This window comes from Anolis carolinensis, chromosome 1 (assembly GCF_035594765.1).
Source record: "Anolis carolinensis isolate JA03-04 chromosome 1, rAnoCar3.1.pri, whole genome shotgun sequence".
In the NCBI taxonomy this organism is placed as follows: Eukaryota; Metazoa; Chordata; class Lepidosauria; order Squamata; family Dactyloidae; genus Anolis; species Anolis carolinensis.
In genome coordinates this window covers 179,708,042-179,725,623 of record NC_085841.1, presented here as the reverse complement: position 1 = coordinate 179,725,623, position 17,582 = coordinate 179,708,042, and the positions used below count along the sequence as shown (strand labels likewise).

Here is a 17,582-nt window from a genome sequence, read left to right as displayed (position 1 = left end):
CTTCGCTAAGTTATAAGGTAGCAAGACAGCTTCTACTAATACTAAGCTTATTGCACTTGGGGAAAAAATTGGCAAGAGAATCCATCTGAGTAAATGCCATTATGAACAACTGAAACTGAAAATTCAGAGAGCTAATTTTTCACGTCACTTGGTTGGCTGTGAAGCAAGACAGAAAGGAAATTCAAGAGAGCAAACATTAAAAAACAGCTATAAAATATAAATTAGCTATGTGGAGATTAACTTTTAAAAAACCTAACTAGGCCAACAGGGCAATTAATAGGTCCACTGGTCCACGTAATATTTTCCATTTGTAGCTTAATTTTTTTTTGCTAGTCAGAGAAAAGGTTGAAAGAGTCAGACTGCAAGTACCAAACCTCAGAGAAACACATTTCTTGACTTCAGATTAAACTCAAACACAAGAAAAAGTTTTCATGCCCGTTTTTGCTTTTCCCACAAAAGATGGTTTGATCAGAACAAGTTATAGGACTTCATCACATTGCCTTATACTCAGTTTCTGAGCCCCTTTGTATATGATTGCCAATGGATCCCACCACATGGCATTTATCCTCTTTCATCAAGTCGTTAGAAACTGTAAAAGGTCTCAGAAATTGAGTAATTAATTGAACATGGAATTGAAATCATTTTTTTTTTTACCTCAATGCAATTCAAAGGCGCAGCTTTTTCTGTGTAATTCTACATCTCATATCTATCAGCTGTGTTGTGACATTTCCTTGGCAGTGGATTTTGGGGCAGATTCATTTGACTCCAGGACTCTTCTTGACAGAAGCAGCCTACATTTCCCTTTCAGTGGTTGCCGGGGAAAAACCTCCAGGAAGGTAGTTTATTAATTTGAAATTTTCTTTTATTTGTTTTAAATTTTTAAATACTGAATCTATGCAATTTCAGAGATCTCTAGTATTGCACACATGCGAAATCTTCCAAAATTTCAAATAACACTACTTCGAGACTTCCAGGCTATGTTACTAGGCTATGTTTACTTTTAAAAAAAAGGTCAAAGTGATGTTAGGAGACACTGAACATATTGGGAGGAGCAGCCCATCTTTGGTGTGATGGGTCAAGGCACACTTTTCAAAAGGTAGAAACTGAGTGTGATATGGTTTGTATGAACCCTGTGTGTACAGAGTATTCATCCAGGCCTGATAAACAATAGGATGCATACAGATTTATCATTTCTAGATGTGAATGTGATAAGGTCCATAAGTTAGCATACCATTGGGGTTTGGTTTCATGATCCCCTGGGGATACCAAAATCCATGGAAGTCCCATCAAAATTTGCTTTATGGGTTGATTTCTTTGGGAGGAGGTGGTAAAGGTCCATGGATACAAAGGGCCTATTGTATGCCACACAAAAGACAATGTATTTGCTTAAAGTATGATTTGCATGTGACAGAGGGGACTGCTTTCCACCAGCTCCTATGATGATGTTATAACTCCCATGATGATGTCACAAATAATGTCAGCAGTTGATGCCACTGAGTCCTTAGTTAAAGCCCAAGGTTTGCTCCTCTTCCTCCTTTCTTTCTGGTGCAAAAGAAGTGAATACTAGTGTGTGTATCTAGGAGTCCTCTGCACACATAGTTGGCCTCTCTTTTCTACCTTCCTCACAGGTAATGAACACTCAACGAATGCTTCCACATAGCAGATGAAGTACATGCAGGTGCCATTTATTATCCCCATCTCCCTCCTCATTAATCACTCTCTTAGTTCCAGGGTACAGACAGGAAAGGGGTTTAGCAAGGAGCCTCCACATGAGTAAAAATAGAAAAGAGGTTTGTCCAGGAGTCTCAATAAATTAGTTATTCCCAACTCTAAGTTTATGAGGAGTGTGACAGTATCCATTGTTACACACCAGAGAAATCAACGTTTGTTTGGTCTAATGGCTAATGTTGCCCTCGCCAACCTACTGTGAACTGCATCGCTTCCAAAAATGGTGTGTTCATGCCAAAAATGGTGTGTATTATTTTTAAAATAAAAAAGGCTTCCCAAAAATGTTTTGGCAGAGAATCATTTAAACTAAGTCTCTTTGGCAAAGGAAAGGTTAATTTTTTGTGAGATCTTTTTCTGGCATGGAAGGTCAGGTATCTGCAAAACAATCAGGAGGGGATTACGAGGCCCTTAAGTTTCCCCCTCCTATTATACAGTCTAACTATACCTATGAGTGCTACATAATGTACATTGACTGAGATTCAACAAGTTGTTTTAGATACGTCTTGTCTTATAAGTTGTACATAAGTAAGTTTTAATTTAAAAAATAACAGCAGACCTACATTATATTTCAAACTTAGTTTACTTTATGGCCTGGACACAAGGTAAGAGCAATACTAGATGCATGAAGATTATCTCTTGTTCACAGCATATGATACAAATCATTACAATGATTTCAACTTTTAGACCCATCCTTCAAACTCAAAAGAAATTCTATAAAGTGAAGTGTATCAAACATGAATTTATCCCGAGTGTGCATGTGCACATCCCCAAGTGTGTATTAATATATCCTGCTGGGTCTTTTTACCTATAACCTATTTATGGATGCTAACTATGGGAGATGTTCAGGTGACTGTGGCAGGTTTTTTAAAACCAAGGACCACTTATTGAGCTCACATTTTCACTATTTCGCATATTGTAGTTTGACTTTATTTCCATGCAATTATTTCCTGACTGGAATGGAAAAGTGGGGATTTAAGCAAAGTGTGTAAGTGTGTGTCGACATTTACTTCGTACTGTCATTAAGAAGCAACCATGGAAGAAAATCACTTAGAAACCTATTTCAGAAATTTCTAGGTGGCATTGTCTGCCACAATTGGCACTGGAAGGTGCATACAACAGTAATCACAAAACAATTTAGAGAAACATCCATTTATATAAACACAGAAGAGGGCAAAGAGTTTTTTAAAAAGTTATCACAAGGCTAGATATACTACAAATAGCCAGACTGCTATTTGAAGGGCTTAGTTTTCAAGATGTCGGTCTAGAATCGCCTCAAGGGATTAAAGAACATTAGGTCTACACAGGCACGCTGAGGGGACTAGAGATCTTCGGCTGTCTTGACTTATCTAATTTATTTGTTTTAAAGATTTAATTGGTGCCTTCTAAAAGTGGTTTTGAAAATGTAAAATCACAATTCATCTCAAAGAAATGTTTGTTCAAATTCTCATTTAGCTTAAAGCCTGTCAAATGTTGCCGTACTGCAGAAATGGTTGAAGTTTCAGCTTGTTTTGTTGCTCCTGGATTCCCTGATTTCTTTTAATAAAAAACGGGGGATCTGTTCTTGGAAGACTCATGGACTTACAATGTTTCCACAACACAAGCAGCAGAGCCCCCTTGTACTTCGTTTTGCTCACTAAGAGGATACCTGTACGAAAATACCTTTCATTTCATTTTTGGAGGAATTACCAGCAAGGCTCACTGCGAGTCCTTTAGGTGAAAAAATTATCCTTGTACCTCCAGAACCATTCCTGCTGGATTGGCAAATCTGTACCCAATAGATACCCATTGGGGCTGCAGCTGAATTTTCACATGTTTGGAATATTTCAGCACAAGGAGGAACTTCCACCTCAAAGAAAATTCAATGTCAAGAGACCAATGTCTTCTATCTGGCCATATAGATTTCTGTGTGCAGAAATCTGAATTATGGGGAATGTTTCTCCTCATCTGCTCTCATGCAGCACAGCTCAAACACCAGCCTCACAGAGAAGTAGTCCTTATTGCTGTATCTCCATTAACTGAATAAACAAGAAACAGTCTTCAGCTCTACTCACACTGTATCTGGAGAAGCACCATGAGAAAGTAATAGTTTAACAATGCTAAGATGTCCATTCTTGACTGCATCGTGAAGAGGCAAATCATTCTGATAACCGGTCGCATTCAGGAGTGCCCCGTGCTGCAACAGTAATGCCACTATGTCCTGATGTCCATGATTACAAGCTTCATGCTAAATGTTGATTTGGATCAAAGCGAAATACAGACATGTACATTAGAATCCAAAGAGTGAATAAGAAGCCACTCCATTAAAAAGTCAATTTTGATCTTCATGACAGTGATAAATGTAAAAAAATTGTCAAATTTTATTCATTAGAGTTCCACTCCCATTTTTCAGCTGAAACCAATTCCCAAATTATCTTGAATTACTGAAAACCATTAACTCTAGAGATCTTCGCTCTAAGTGATGGAAAAAACCCACATTAACATGGTTACTTCAGCAGTAAAAAAGTGGAGTAACTTTCATACAGTATACATCAGAACTATATTCCAGTTAGTGGTGACAAAAGGGAGTATTTCTAATCTGCAATTTCCCTTGAATGCAATACAAGCACATTGAAAGCTAAGATGCTGGCCTCATTTTAAATGTAAAAATATTTTAAAATAGATATAGGAATACAAGATCAAGTAGCAAGGTTTACAATAGTGACATTATAAAAATAATTAAGATTGTATGCTCATTAACAGCAATTAAAGTGGAAACGCAAAAAGGAAGAGTGCGGTTATACAGGCATCCTGACTCTAAAATGTACCTTTTGGGCTCAGTATTCATGTATTTATTTGATTTATACTTCACATTCTCACCAGACAGTGTTAACAATCAAATAATTAACCATAACAAAAATCTAGTAAAGCAAACAGTCAAAACATATTCAAATCACATTTAAAAGCACATTGACAAAAGGATGAACATTACACATCCAGTTAAAAGCTTTTTCAAATTAACCAGAGAGCAAGCAAACTGAAATGAAATGAGGAAGAATGAATAACCTATCCTTACCAGTGGTGTCCATCCTGCATAGTCTTTAACATTGGGGTCTGCTCCATTTTTTAGTAAATGCTCAACAGAAGAAAGATCCCCCTAAAAGGGAGAAAAAAACAGCATAAAGCACTCATATTCTTGAGGAAATGTTATTTAAAAAAACAAAACTAGTAATATCTAGTAATATCATCTTCAAGAAAAGAAATAACATTCTAGGGAAAATGTTGATGTAGAACATTTATTAGGAAGGCGGACATTCTTAACGATTCCGTAGTAGAGTCAGCCCTCTGTTTCCATGGATTCTGCATCCACGTCTCCATCCATGGTTTGAAAATATTCCAATTTTCCCCCAAAAGGCAAAAAGTGATTTTACCATTTTATATATGAGGCAACATTCTAGCATGTCACTGGGGCATGAGCATCCACAGAGAGTCTTAAAACCAAATCACAACAGATACCAACATCCAAGCAGTGAATTTTCAGAAACAATACTGCAGATATTATGCTTCTAACCAAAGATTATGCTTCTAACCAAAGATTAGCCTGACATAAACTCTCCACTTGCAAGGAACTATGGACAGATTGTATGATTATTTCCAAATTGTCTTCCTAAGGTCTCTTTTTAAAACATGGTACAGTAGAGTCTCACTTATCCAAGCCTCACTTATCCAAGTTTCTGGATTATCCAAGCCATTTTTGTAGTCAATGTCTTCAATATATCGTGATACTTTGCTGCTAAATTCGTAAATACAGTAATTACAACATAACATCACTGCGTATTGAACTGCTTTTTCTGTCAAATTTGTTGTAAAACATGATGTTTTGGTGCTTAATTTGTAAAATCCTAACCTAATTTGATGTTTAATAGGCTTTTCCTTAATCCCTCCTTATTATCCAAGATATTCGCTTATCCAAGCTTCTGCTGGCCCGTTTAGCTTGGATAAGTGAGACTCTACTGTAATAAGATACCTAATTACCATAACTTGCTGACCAAAGTTGCAGAAACCTTGGCTTATTTGTTACAAGCAGTGTGCTGTTTCATGCTGCCCAGCAGCTCCAACTGGCAAGAGGAACAAGTAAATGAGCCACAAATCTTCTCCATCCATGGTTTAATATATCATGCAAATAAGAGCACTTTCTCCTCTAGCTTTTGTTTTGGGTTTCTTTTCTTTCTTGCTTGCTTGCTTTTCTTTTTTGGTCTTTTCCCAGCAAGCTTTTTTCACTCTTTTTGTTTTCAGAAAAAATCTCAATGGTGTGTTAGGCAAAATCTCAATGATGTGAGTGGCAGAAGTGCACACATTTAGATGGCACACTAAGGGAAACTTGAACGGTTTGATGAGCTGCTCCTACTGAAAATGGGACCAAGTTACTTTACTGCTGCCCTCATCTTTTACATGTCCAAAAATTGAGAGAGACCCCCCTTGCCTGCATTGTGATCCTTCCAGACCAACTAAAAATTCTAGAAACAAAACGTGACATCTTCTCTGGCATGATTTATTGACGTCATTACTTGATGAAGAAGCCAGTCGAGCTTCGAAAGCATGCATGAAGTGGTTTGTGCATTTTGTTTGTTTGTTTTTACTAAAAGTCAATCTGAAAGTCATAGTACATGCATGGATTATGTGAGGATCCTATGAGGAGTTTCCAATCCTTCTCTGCACCTTATTGGATCAATGCTGCCTAAACTGTGATTAGAACACCTTTTGTCTCCAAAGGGATGTCAGATACTGTAGTCACAATTATACTATTCCATGCTTCTGAATCACAGTTGCTTTTTGTTAGTTACATTCAGTTTGAGAATCAGAAATTTCTATGTTTGATTTGGGGGAAAAAACACTAGCCATTTTGGAACTACTCTGGAACTGTATAGTAAAAAAAAAAATCAAACCTGAGTTGAATTATCCACAGGTCAACATCAATACTGTATCTTAACACATATTTTTTTTAAAAAACAAAAAAACAAAAAACTACCCCCTTCTCTGAGTTGAATGGAGAAAGTCTAGAGAGAGCTTAACTCATCTTGGGAGAACCTAAAAGAAGCACCAACTTCTCTTTCCACAATGGTTTCTCTTCTGTCCCTTTTGAATGTCTGGGTGGGAAAATGGAGACAGCACCCAGGTGCTTTCTCCTCTCTACAGAATAACCCTCAATATATCAATGAGTCATATCAAAGTCCATAATTTTGGTCCCAAAATCTGCCCCCAACTTATAACTGAGGTCAAATTATACAGGACTCCATATGATATCTATAGAGTGGTAAAACAAGAAGAGTTTGCCCTGATATATTGAAAAGAAGCAAAATGTACATTGCTAGAAACCAGGATGCCTTGTTTTTACATGGTTTCACTGTTTTACATGATTTTACTGTATGTATGGGTAAGGGTGTACGTTTTGTATGTTTTACATGTTTTGATATGGTCAAAACTGACTAATCAATAAAGAGTTGTTGGTTACATTGCTACATATCCAGGTAGGCATGCTCTTTGTTTGTGGACCTTGAAGGAAATTATCTTTTTCACAAATGGAAAAAAGTATGAGTGATTTTTAAAAATAAAAATAGGAGAGCTGAGAATTAAACCAAAGAATTAACTGAGAAGGGGGGACAGTCTACTTCTTTACTTCAAAAAAAAATGTTTGAATTTGAAATACTGTTCAGTCACATCTTACTCATAATTCCAGAGTGGAATCTAAAAGTTGTGGGAATTCAGAATTAAAATTAGCCTTATTGTGTGTTTGAGCCAAAATGAAGTGCTCTAAAATCAATCCACGTGTTAATCAATACATTTGCATCCATCATGCAATGAGCTGGATTGGATGATTAAAATATGGAAAGAGAAAAGATTATACAGAGTTCACGTTTATTATTTCAATGCCTACCTACATTGAGATGCCAGCACTCCTTATCTTACTGGCAGTTACTTTAACCAAATAATTTCATTTCTATCCTCTGATAACAGAGCAAAATATTCTCACTAAGGATAAACAACATTAAGTGGAAAACCGAGGCAGGAAAATAGTTGTATTTTCAAGGGATGACTTTACTTTTAACCTACAATTTGTATTTACATTCCAGTCCATCTAGCACCTGGACTTTCCCTATCGAGCCTCAATGTCTACCACGTATTCAAACTCTCTATAAAATTTCAGATAACAAGCAGTAACAAAATGCAACTTTCCTTCCAGTGAAGATCAGTGAAAGCCTTCTGAAGATGGGTTCTACATTTAATTTTCAGCAGTTTTAAGATGTTTGATGGCATGGCTATGCGTATGAAAGCTGTGAGCCATGAACCAAATCAATACTCCCGTTCACTTATCAATATGGGACCACAATAATCGCAAGCTTCCTTTCCTATTATTTCCCAGTTCCTTTTTTCTTATTACAGTCTGAGCCTTTCTTTTAATACCTTCACAGCACTTAGAAAATTCTGGGAGACTCATTTAAATTGATAGTCCCAATATAGCCGACTCACTGAACCAATGGTGCTTACTATATGTACATAAAAGAAGCAAATTTAACCAGAAAATTGACCCCAAAATCTGGGTAATTACTGTACCATAACTCTTATTAAAAAAAAGGAAATTTTGTCTGTAGAATGATGAAAAGTGAGAACTTAGTACCCTGTTTCCCACAAAATAAGACCGAGCCTGAAAATAAGACTACTCATGGTTTTTCGGCATTTCTGAGGATGCTCGAAATATAAGTCCTTCCAAAAATAAGCCCTAGATATAGTTCATTTAAAAAGTCAATATGGAAAAATAAGAGTGCCCTTGAAAACAAGCCCTAACTGCCCATTTTCAGAAAGAAAAGTGGCCCTTAAAATTGTATAAATATAACAAAACAAAGTTGGACAATGACTGCAAAAATTAAAATTGCATGAAGAAGAAGAAGCTTATAGATCTTCCAGACTCTAAAGCAAAGTTACATACCAAATGAAAACACAACTTAAAATAAAGTAAATACAAAGAAACACACCTTAAAATTGATTAAATTTGTCATAATTGTGTGAGATTACCTCCACCTCCCCAAATTCATAGAGTTATGTTTTTGTTATCTACCGTAAATACTCATGACCTGGTGTATAAACTGAGGGCACGTTTTTAGACTGAAATTATGGACTTTGATATGCCCAAGCGTAAGTTAAGGATCATTATTCAATGAGGGAAATGCACCAATGCCTATTCAGGGGGCCGGCCAGCTCTGCCACTATTTCAAAACGGCTACGAGTCATAGAAGACAATGTAAAGGAGGTTGGTGGTTCTTTTAGCTTCTCCCAGGATGGATTAAGGTCTGGCTGCTTTGAGTCTCCTTTATGAGCAAAAAGTGGGATATAAATAAATGTAATAGTAATAATAGTAGTCTTTCACCACTGTGATATGTGGTTAAGTTGATCCAGGTTTTACAGGTTGATTTTTTGACTAAAATTTCTAGACTTATACATGAGCAAGCATATAATAATAATAATAATAATAAACTTTATTTATACCCCACCACCATCTCCCCACAGGGACTCGGGGCAGCTTACATGGGGCCATGCCCAGAACAATACAATATAATAAAACATAAATAAAACAACAAATCATAACGCATTAAACAATACAATAAAAGAAAATATATACTACAGTAAACAAAATCAAAATCAAAAGAACAGTAGAACAATAATATAGGGTACCTTTATTTTACCTTAATGACTGTGGTGGGTAGTAAGAAAAAATGTGCTATTCCAATTTACCATGCAAATAGCTCCATTTGTTTCAATTTATTAACACAATTGAACAGCAAACTCATCTAACTCCAAATCCTTTTTTAGAGCCAATGTGCTTTTAAAATGTTTATGATGAGCGTCAAAGTAGTAAACTTGGAAAAACCTCCCTGCAATTCCAGTTTAGATTGATCTGGAACAACACAATATACTTAATTTTAAATGCCTAGTGGTGTTAATACTCTTTTAAGAGTCCAAAATGTACAACTCATTTAACTTCCATTACGTTTGCTGTATTAAGCCCTACAAACTAATGAAAATAGTATGGATTTATTTGATAATTAATGAAGTCCCAGAAGAATTAAGTGTAATTCTCATCTACCCTCCCGCAAGACTGTTTCCATTAGGTCCATTGACAAATTGACAAACATAATTGGGTAAGAAATTCGGAAAACTTTAATGAGGAAAACTAATAGGAAAAAGGAGAAATACTTCTGTTGGTTAATTCAAGGGGATATCCAAATTTCCTTCCATGCATTCGGACCCACAAAATATGGCTTGTTTCAGCAGAAAACCTGATCTAAAACTCTGCAGCCCTCATGTGTCGCAATGTATAGTGTGTATGATATGAGAGGTTTCTAATTATCAATCGTCAAATAACACACCATGAACACAGAGACCACAATTTTGATAGATGGCTTATCCGCCAGTCATTATTTATTTATTTGTGCAGTGTTCTGACTTCTCCACTTGAATGAAGTTCACATTTCAAGTGCTTAGTCCTCTCATTTTCAGGCAGTAGCCTTGGCATCTCTACTCCTTTCCTTCACATGCAAATTCAATTATCTACAGGTCACATACACGAAAAAAGCTTTTTGAAAGTAAAATATATACCGCTTGACTTATGAAATTGCTAGAGCTTTCTTAGATAATACATTCTCAAGCAGTAATTTGCCATTGGCTTCTTCTAAAATACAGAACCTGGTATTACCTGGTGATTTCCCAAGTACAAGTTAAACATCCTTTATTTGGAATTTAAAATTCTGAAATATTCCAAAATTCAAAATCTTCCACATTAGCAGCTGAGATAGTGGCCCCTTTGTTTATACACAGACATACGTATAAAGTTACCTTCTAATTATGTATATAAAGTGAATATGAAACATAGATACATTTCATGTTTCGACCAGGGTTTCACTTCCAAGCTATCTCATAATGTATATGCGAGCATTCCGAAATCCAAAACAAACAAAAATAGCAAACACAGAACATTCCTCGTCCCAAACATTTTGGATATGGAATGTTCAACCCATACTAAATTGGATTGAACCTGTTTAGCTTCAAAGATCAGATAGGATGTAGTGTCTTCGGAGTATTTGGGCAAAATTGTTCAGAAGTTGACCATAGTAGTAAAGGCAGACCTACAAATTCCTAAAGAGAACATTTTAATCAAATCCATGAATAATCAAATCCACAAATATGGAGACTAACTGTAATTGTATGTGGACCATTGCTTTCAAGGGCAATCATACTTGCAAATGTTCTGTCCAGCTTTACGTATTCAGTCAAGGTCAGGCGCCCAATTTAATGGCATATCTTTCTGTGGCTGAAACCACAGATAATAATAAACTCTCTATTTGGATTATAGTTGAATTGAAAGTCTACTATGGAATTTAACAGAAGGACCTAGAGAGATCCATTAATACTTCTGGGGGCAATATTTTTTTTGGGACCATGAGCAAGTGAAACCACAGACATTGAATCTGCGTAATCTCTAAATTGTCCTATATAGAAGGTCCTGCTATTACTGCCACACCCATACCCTCATCACATGGGTCAATTTACCTGTCGTACACTGCTTCCTCTCCATTTTCTGCAGAGACCCTTCACAGCCAGGCTCTTGTGCCAAAAATAAAAAGGAAGAAGTGGACGTCTCCGCAGCAGCAACATGGGAGGCTTCCCGTGTTGCTTTCCCACAATGGGGGGAAGCCAGGCGGTGATGCTTGCCCCCATGGGGTGAGGGGCAAGGTAAGGTGGGCAATGCAGGACAAATCCATGGGCCTTTATTATAAGGCAACTAGCTGTGCCCGGCCATGCGTTGCTGTGGCTTAGTGTGGTGGTGTTGGTCAGTCTCCATTAGGTTGTATTTATGCTGTGACCGCCACCCTTCTTTATACTCACATTAGTAGTAGTATTTGAAGTCTGTTACCTTCTTCAATTTTTGTGTTGATTGATAATTGCTTGAGATCCCTGTTGTCTTTGGTTTGTTGTTAATTGTAATGTCTGATTCTGCTGAGTGCGGTTTATATTTTTATTGTGGTACAATAGTCTTGCTACTGTACTAGATGCTACTGTATTGTTTTTTGGAGGCCCAGTGTAGCACTGACTGGCCTCGCAGCCTCAGTGCCTGGCTGCTTCTTGCCTGTGATGGTGTTGATTCTTATTGTTGTTGTTGTCATTGTTATTATTGTAATTGTTTTTTTGGAGGCCAAGTGTGAATGTAGGGATTGGGGAGGTGGATGAGTTGTGTTGTGAAATTTTGTATTTGTTATAGTTACAATGCGTTGTTCTGAGTTTTGTGGGTCCGGATTGTGGTTTTGTGGTGTGGTTGTGTTGTTACAACTTAGAGGCAAGGCTTTTGCGTTGCGTTGCCAAGTTTTGTATTTCTGGGGAGTTTAGTTGTGTGCCAGGTTTTGTATTTCTGGGGCATTTAGTTGTGTTGTTATAGTCATGATGCATTGTTGTGAGTTTTGTGGGTCCTGATTGTGGTTTTGTGGTGTGGTTGTGTTGTTACAACTGGGAGGCAAGGGTTTTGCATTGTGTTGTCAAATTTTGTATTTCTGGGGCGTTTAGTTGTGTGTCAAGTTTCATATTTCTGGGGCGTTTAGTTGTGTTGTTATAGTCAAGATGCATTGTTGTGAGTTTTATGGGTCCGGATTGTGGTTTTGTGGTGTGGTTGTGTTGTTACAGCCGGTGTGCTAGGATTTTGTGTTGTGCTGTCAAGTTTTGTATTTCTGGGGCATTTAATTGTGTACCACGTTTCGTATTTCTGGGGCGTTTAGTTGTGTTGTTATAGTCACGATGCGTTGTTGTGAGTTTTATGTGTCCGGATTGTGGTTTTGTGGTGTGGTTGTGTTGTTACAACCGGGAGGCAAGGCTTTTGCATTGTGTTGCCAAGTTTCGTATTTCTGGGGCAATTTGTTGTGTTGTTATACTCACGATGCACTGTTGTGAGTTTTGTGGGTCCGGTGTGGTTTTGTGGTGTGGTTGTGTTGTTACAACTGGGAGGCAAGGCTTTTGCGTTGTGTTGCCAAGTTTTGTATTTCTGGGGCGTTTAGTTGTGTTGTTATAGTCATGATGCATTGTTGTGAGTTTTGTGGGTCCGGATTGTGGTTTTGTGGTGTGGTTGTGTTGTTGTAACCGGGAGGCAAGTCTTTTGCATTGTGTTGCCAAGTTTCGTATTACTGGGATGTTTAGTTTTGTTGTTATAGTCACTGCGCAAACAACTTTATCCTTTTATATATATAGATAAGCAGTGCATCTAAGCTCAAAAAAGAAAAGCAAGGAAGAAAACCTATGGCATATCTTAACTTTAATCCTACTTTATGGCTGATTTGCTAAACTAATTTATCAGTTAGTTTAATGTGAATTTCCCCACAGAAAAAGCTGAATACTGGAAGAATAACAGGACTGCTCTCATTTCTCAGTCCCACCAGAGTTACTTCCTTTCTTAAAATAGACAAGCATATTGCAAACCTGAAATAAAGGAACTTTCATTAGGAGGAAAATGCTAAGGTAAGACAGTTTTTCAGAACAATTTAGCTGAACATTTTCCTTTACAAATATACCTATAGAAAGTACCGAGATATTTCGCACATGGCATTTTAATGAAAAAAATGCTGATTTTAATAAACTCAGGGAACAGCAATTACATCCATGCAAAAGCTTTCTCATCAATACAATTTTGTATCCCCCACGACTAATTAAATCTAAGTGATTTCAGACTGGGAATTTGTATGCAATAATGTGCAACTTCCACTCCCATTTAAAACAGAAAGTTTGGGTTCATAAATACGCAGTAAGAACTGTGGTATTTGGAGGAAGAAAGCAAAAGAAAAAACAAAGGTATATAGTTGCTTGTGTTAAAATTCACAGACAGTAAGCAAAATGAACCAATGAACTGAGACAATCCCTGTGAGGCCTCTTCTACACTGTCTTGTATCCTAGGATCTGATTCCAGATTATCTGCTTTAAATGGGATTATATGAGTCTCCACTGCCAAATAATCTGGGATAAACAGATAATCTGGGATCAGATCCTGGAATATAGGGGCAGTGTGGAAGGGGCCTAAGTTGGGGATTGCCCTGGGAAAGAGAACACATCTATGTCCAGAGCAATAACCTCTTTCTTTCCTCAACAGCAATTATTTCATTCCCCTATTCTACTAATCAAATGCCATTTCTTAGGTTGCCAACCATCCCAAACCTACACAGCTCTAATGTATAATGTTGGAGAAAAAAAGCATTTATGTATTCAGCTATTATCATGCAAATAGGATTTAGTAGTCACCTGGGCTAAGTACCCAATAGCTTCGTTGACTTTAAGAATTATTTTGCTTTGTTGATGATTTCCTTTGACAGAAATCTAGAAGGGGAGGCAAAGATGTAATATTTGAAAAGTTGCTTCAGAAAATGAAGTTATATGGGCCCCAAAATTAAATCAGATCTTTTATTTGTTATTCAAAACTAAAATAGTAACTTTTTATATGTATAAAGAGGCAGTTAAAAACACCTGACTTACAAATGACTCAGAACAAGGGAGAGAAAACAGGAAGTGAGAGAAATCTACCCCTCAGAAGGGAAATTCAATTACCATGGGAAAAAGGTGTATCTCCATGGAAACTTTATCTCCAATCCTTGTTTCCACAACAAGCCAAATTTTTCAAAATCTAATTATCACAGGGACAGAAAGTGAGGTGAAATATTCTGAACAGGGACACAGATAGAAAAACAAACACCAAAGCGGTGTTAACTCTTCCCTTTGTTATCCAAAGCTCATACACACACACACAAACACACACTTAAAAACGGACCCTTTCTGACTTACATACAAATTCAACTTAGGAACAAACCTACAAACCTATCTTGTTCATAACTTGGGGACAGCCTCTACATATCTTCAAGATGCCTATTGATTTATGGCAACTTCATGAATTGCATAGGGGTTTTCTAAAGCAAGAAATATTCAGAAGTAGATCTGCTATCCTCCTCCACTGGAATATAGTGGCCTAGTCTCCAAATAATAACCAGGGCAGACCCTGCTTAGCTTCCAAGAATGGGCTGGGCTGGGCGTGGTGTCTTTACAGTATTTAGGGTATGCTGCCCTGTGAAACTAAACCTACATTTTGAAGCCAGACACTTTGTAACTATCAAATTAACAATAGATCCACCCTTTTAATTCAGTTACAGTTGCATTGTGAAACAATCCAAATGCTAAGGTTGTTGCAAAGAAAAAAAAACTAGAAGGAACATACTACAGTAGAGTCTCACTTATCCAAGCTTCACTTATCCAAGTTTCTGTATTATCCAAGGCAGTCTACCTTTTGGTAGTCATTGTTTTTGTAGTAAATGTTGCAATGTTTTGGTGCTAAATTCGTAAATACAGTAATTACTACATAACATTACTGTGTATTGAACTGCTTTTTCAGTCAATTTCTTGTAAAACATGATGTTTTGGTGCTTAATTTGTAAAATCATAATGTAATTTTATGTTTAATAGGCTTTTTTCTTAATTCCTCCTTATTAGCCAAGATTTTCGCTTATCCAATGTTCTGCAGGCCCATTTATCTTGGATAAGTGAGACTCTACCTTATTTATAACAAGATAGTTCCAAGCTGAGGCATACAGGTTGAGTATCCCTGAGTATCCCTTCTCCAAAATGCTTGAGACCAGAAGTGTTTTGGATTTCAGATTTTTGTACTAGCATGCATGTACCTAATGAGGTACACTTAAAATGGGGTCCATTTATGTTTCACATATACTTTATACCCACAGCCTGATGGTAATTTTATACACAATATTCTAATAATTTTGTGTATTAATAGTTTGTGTACAATAAACCATCAGAAAACAAATCTCAGCTGCCCACATGGATAATGTAAGTTTCGAAATATTTCAGATTTTGGAAATCCGGATAAAGGCTGCTCAGGCTACACACTTCATTCTTGGGTATTTAAACTACATGAAGGTGCACTGCTCACAAAACAAGCATTTCCCTACACCTAGAAATGAGTATGAAGCCCCTCAAACACCTGCAATTCTTTACATGGATTCAGACACTAAGATCTGTTGCACAACACTAAATCTTCTGAAAGGCAGAAGTACACATATTCATAGATCTTTGCTCTCTTGAATGAAACATAGTTTGCCTTACCTCAATGGAAGCAACATGGAGTAGTGTTTCCCCTTTATGATTTCTTTTCAAAGACGAGTTACTAGGAGATTTCTTGCATAAAGGCTCTGTTTGCTGTGTCCCTTTTTGAGCAACATTATTGAACTTCAGTGGTGTTCTTGGAAATGTTTCACTACTTGCACGTTGAAAATCTTCAGTGTTTCTCAAATTGACACTCAGTTGAGAAGACATTACAGAATCAAAAGTGGGAGAGGTGTTGCCACTGAGATTTTGAGGTGACGGCCCTTGCAACTCTTTCAATGAAAGTGATCTCCCAGAGACATTCTGCTCCTTCTTTCTGTGACGTTTAGGTAAAGGAGTAGGAGATCCCACCAGTTGTCTGTCACGTTTATTTGCACTGTTTCCAGAAGAGAGGCACTCCTTTGAAGCCAAGCACTCTTCAGTCAAATCATTCAGACCAGATGACTTATTTTTGTCCCTCTTTGGTGTAGTTATCACAGATGTACTAACACTAAGGCCAAGTTCACCTTCACTCTCAACCATTACAGGTCTTTGCTCAGATGTGCCTTTAGAATCTGGACTCGGAATAACCATACTTTGACTACAAAATGACACTAAGGTTTCCCTGGTTTCACTTGAGCTGTCCTTCTTTCTTCCCCCAAGCAGCCCCCACTGTTCATTGACATCGTCTAAAGTCTTTTTCCTCTGCTTCTTCTTTTTTGGTTGACGTTTCTTAACCTCTCTGAAAGTCTCTTGAGAAGAAGGGGAGGAAATGAAATCGTATGTGGAAGTCAAGGCATGGGGTTGGCTAGCCTTTTCCATGACTGTCTCAGATTTCTGCGGCTTCCTCGCCAAAGTAAATCTCATCTTCCTACTACGAGGACTGAACCACATTTTGATCTCCTTCTTTGTTCCTGGCACACTAGGAATCTCTTCTGGGGTAGACAAAATATCTCTAGAATCTGGAGAAGAAAACAGGATTAAAAGGTTGACAATTGAACAACTGAACAATTATAACAAGTGTCCTGCTTACTTTCAAACTCATGTGTAAATTGCCTTATATGTTGAGTAGGGCGGGGATATCAGCTTTACTGTATTTCCCAAGTGAAACACAGAGCTGAAATGAGCCCTGAAACTGATCAGGAATAATAATAACAACAACAACAACAACAACAAGAATAATAATAATAATAATAATAATAATAATAATAATAATAATAATAATAATAATGTACTTTATTTATAACCCGCCCTATCTCCCCAAGTGGACTCGGCAGTTTCTAGCAAAATAAAACACTGCGGCAAACATTCAATCCCAGTAGTAACATATAACAAAGGCAGACTCAATCAAATTAAAGTTTGGCAAATTAAAGATAGGCAATAACTTTGGCTAAAGGATCTGCCAAACTGCAGTACTGCTTTCAAGTCCTGTCCACCCACTGCACTTGCCAAGATAGACAAAATTTATTCCAAGTATTATAGAACTTCAGAGTTATGCAGACAACAATGTGTGTATAAGCAGTATGTAATGAACACATAGTAATCCTTCTCTGAGGTTTATGTGATCAGTACAGAATGTTGTTAGAGCTTGTTTGTTGTCTAAGAGGATCTTTTCGGGATCTGGCGCTGTTATGTAACCATGAATTCTACTTGTTGGCCCCATACACATAACATCACAGTTACAGCATTTCTAGCCTAACACAAATGAC

The 17,582-nt window shown here is 37.1% G+C and overlaps 2 protein-coding genes across 3 annotated transcripts in view; one reads left to right on the top strand and one right to left on the bottom strand.

Annotated features, from left to right (window-relative positions):
- vwc2l (von Willebrand factor C domain containing 2 like) overlaps window positions 1–17,582 on the top strand; it is a 359,062-nt gene that overhangs the window by 285,211 nt on the left and 56,269 nt on the right. The window lies entirely within an intron of this gene.
- Window positions 1–17,582, bottom strand: part of bard1 (BRCA1 associated RING domain 1) — a 72,893-nt gene that overhangs the window by 29,512 nt on the left and 25,799 nt on the right. The window contains exons 4-6 of the mRNA XM_008113531.3: window positions 15,895–16,835; window positions 4,781–4,861; window positions 3,780–3,952 (exon numbers count right to left, since the gene is read on the bottom strand). Coding sequence (XP_008111738.2) covers window positions 3,780–3,952; window positions 4,781–4,861; window positions 15,895–16,835 — 1,195 coding nt within the window. The remainder of the gene's footprint in view (window positions 1–3,779; window positions 3,953–4,780; window positions 4,862–15,894; window positions 16,836–17,582) is intronic.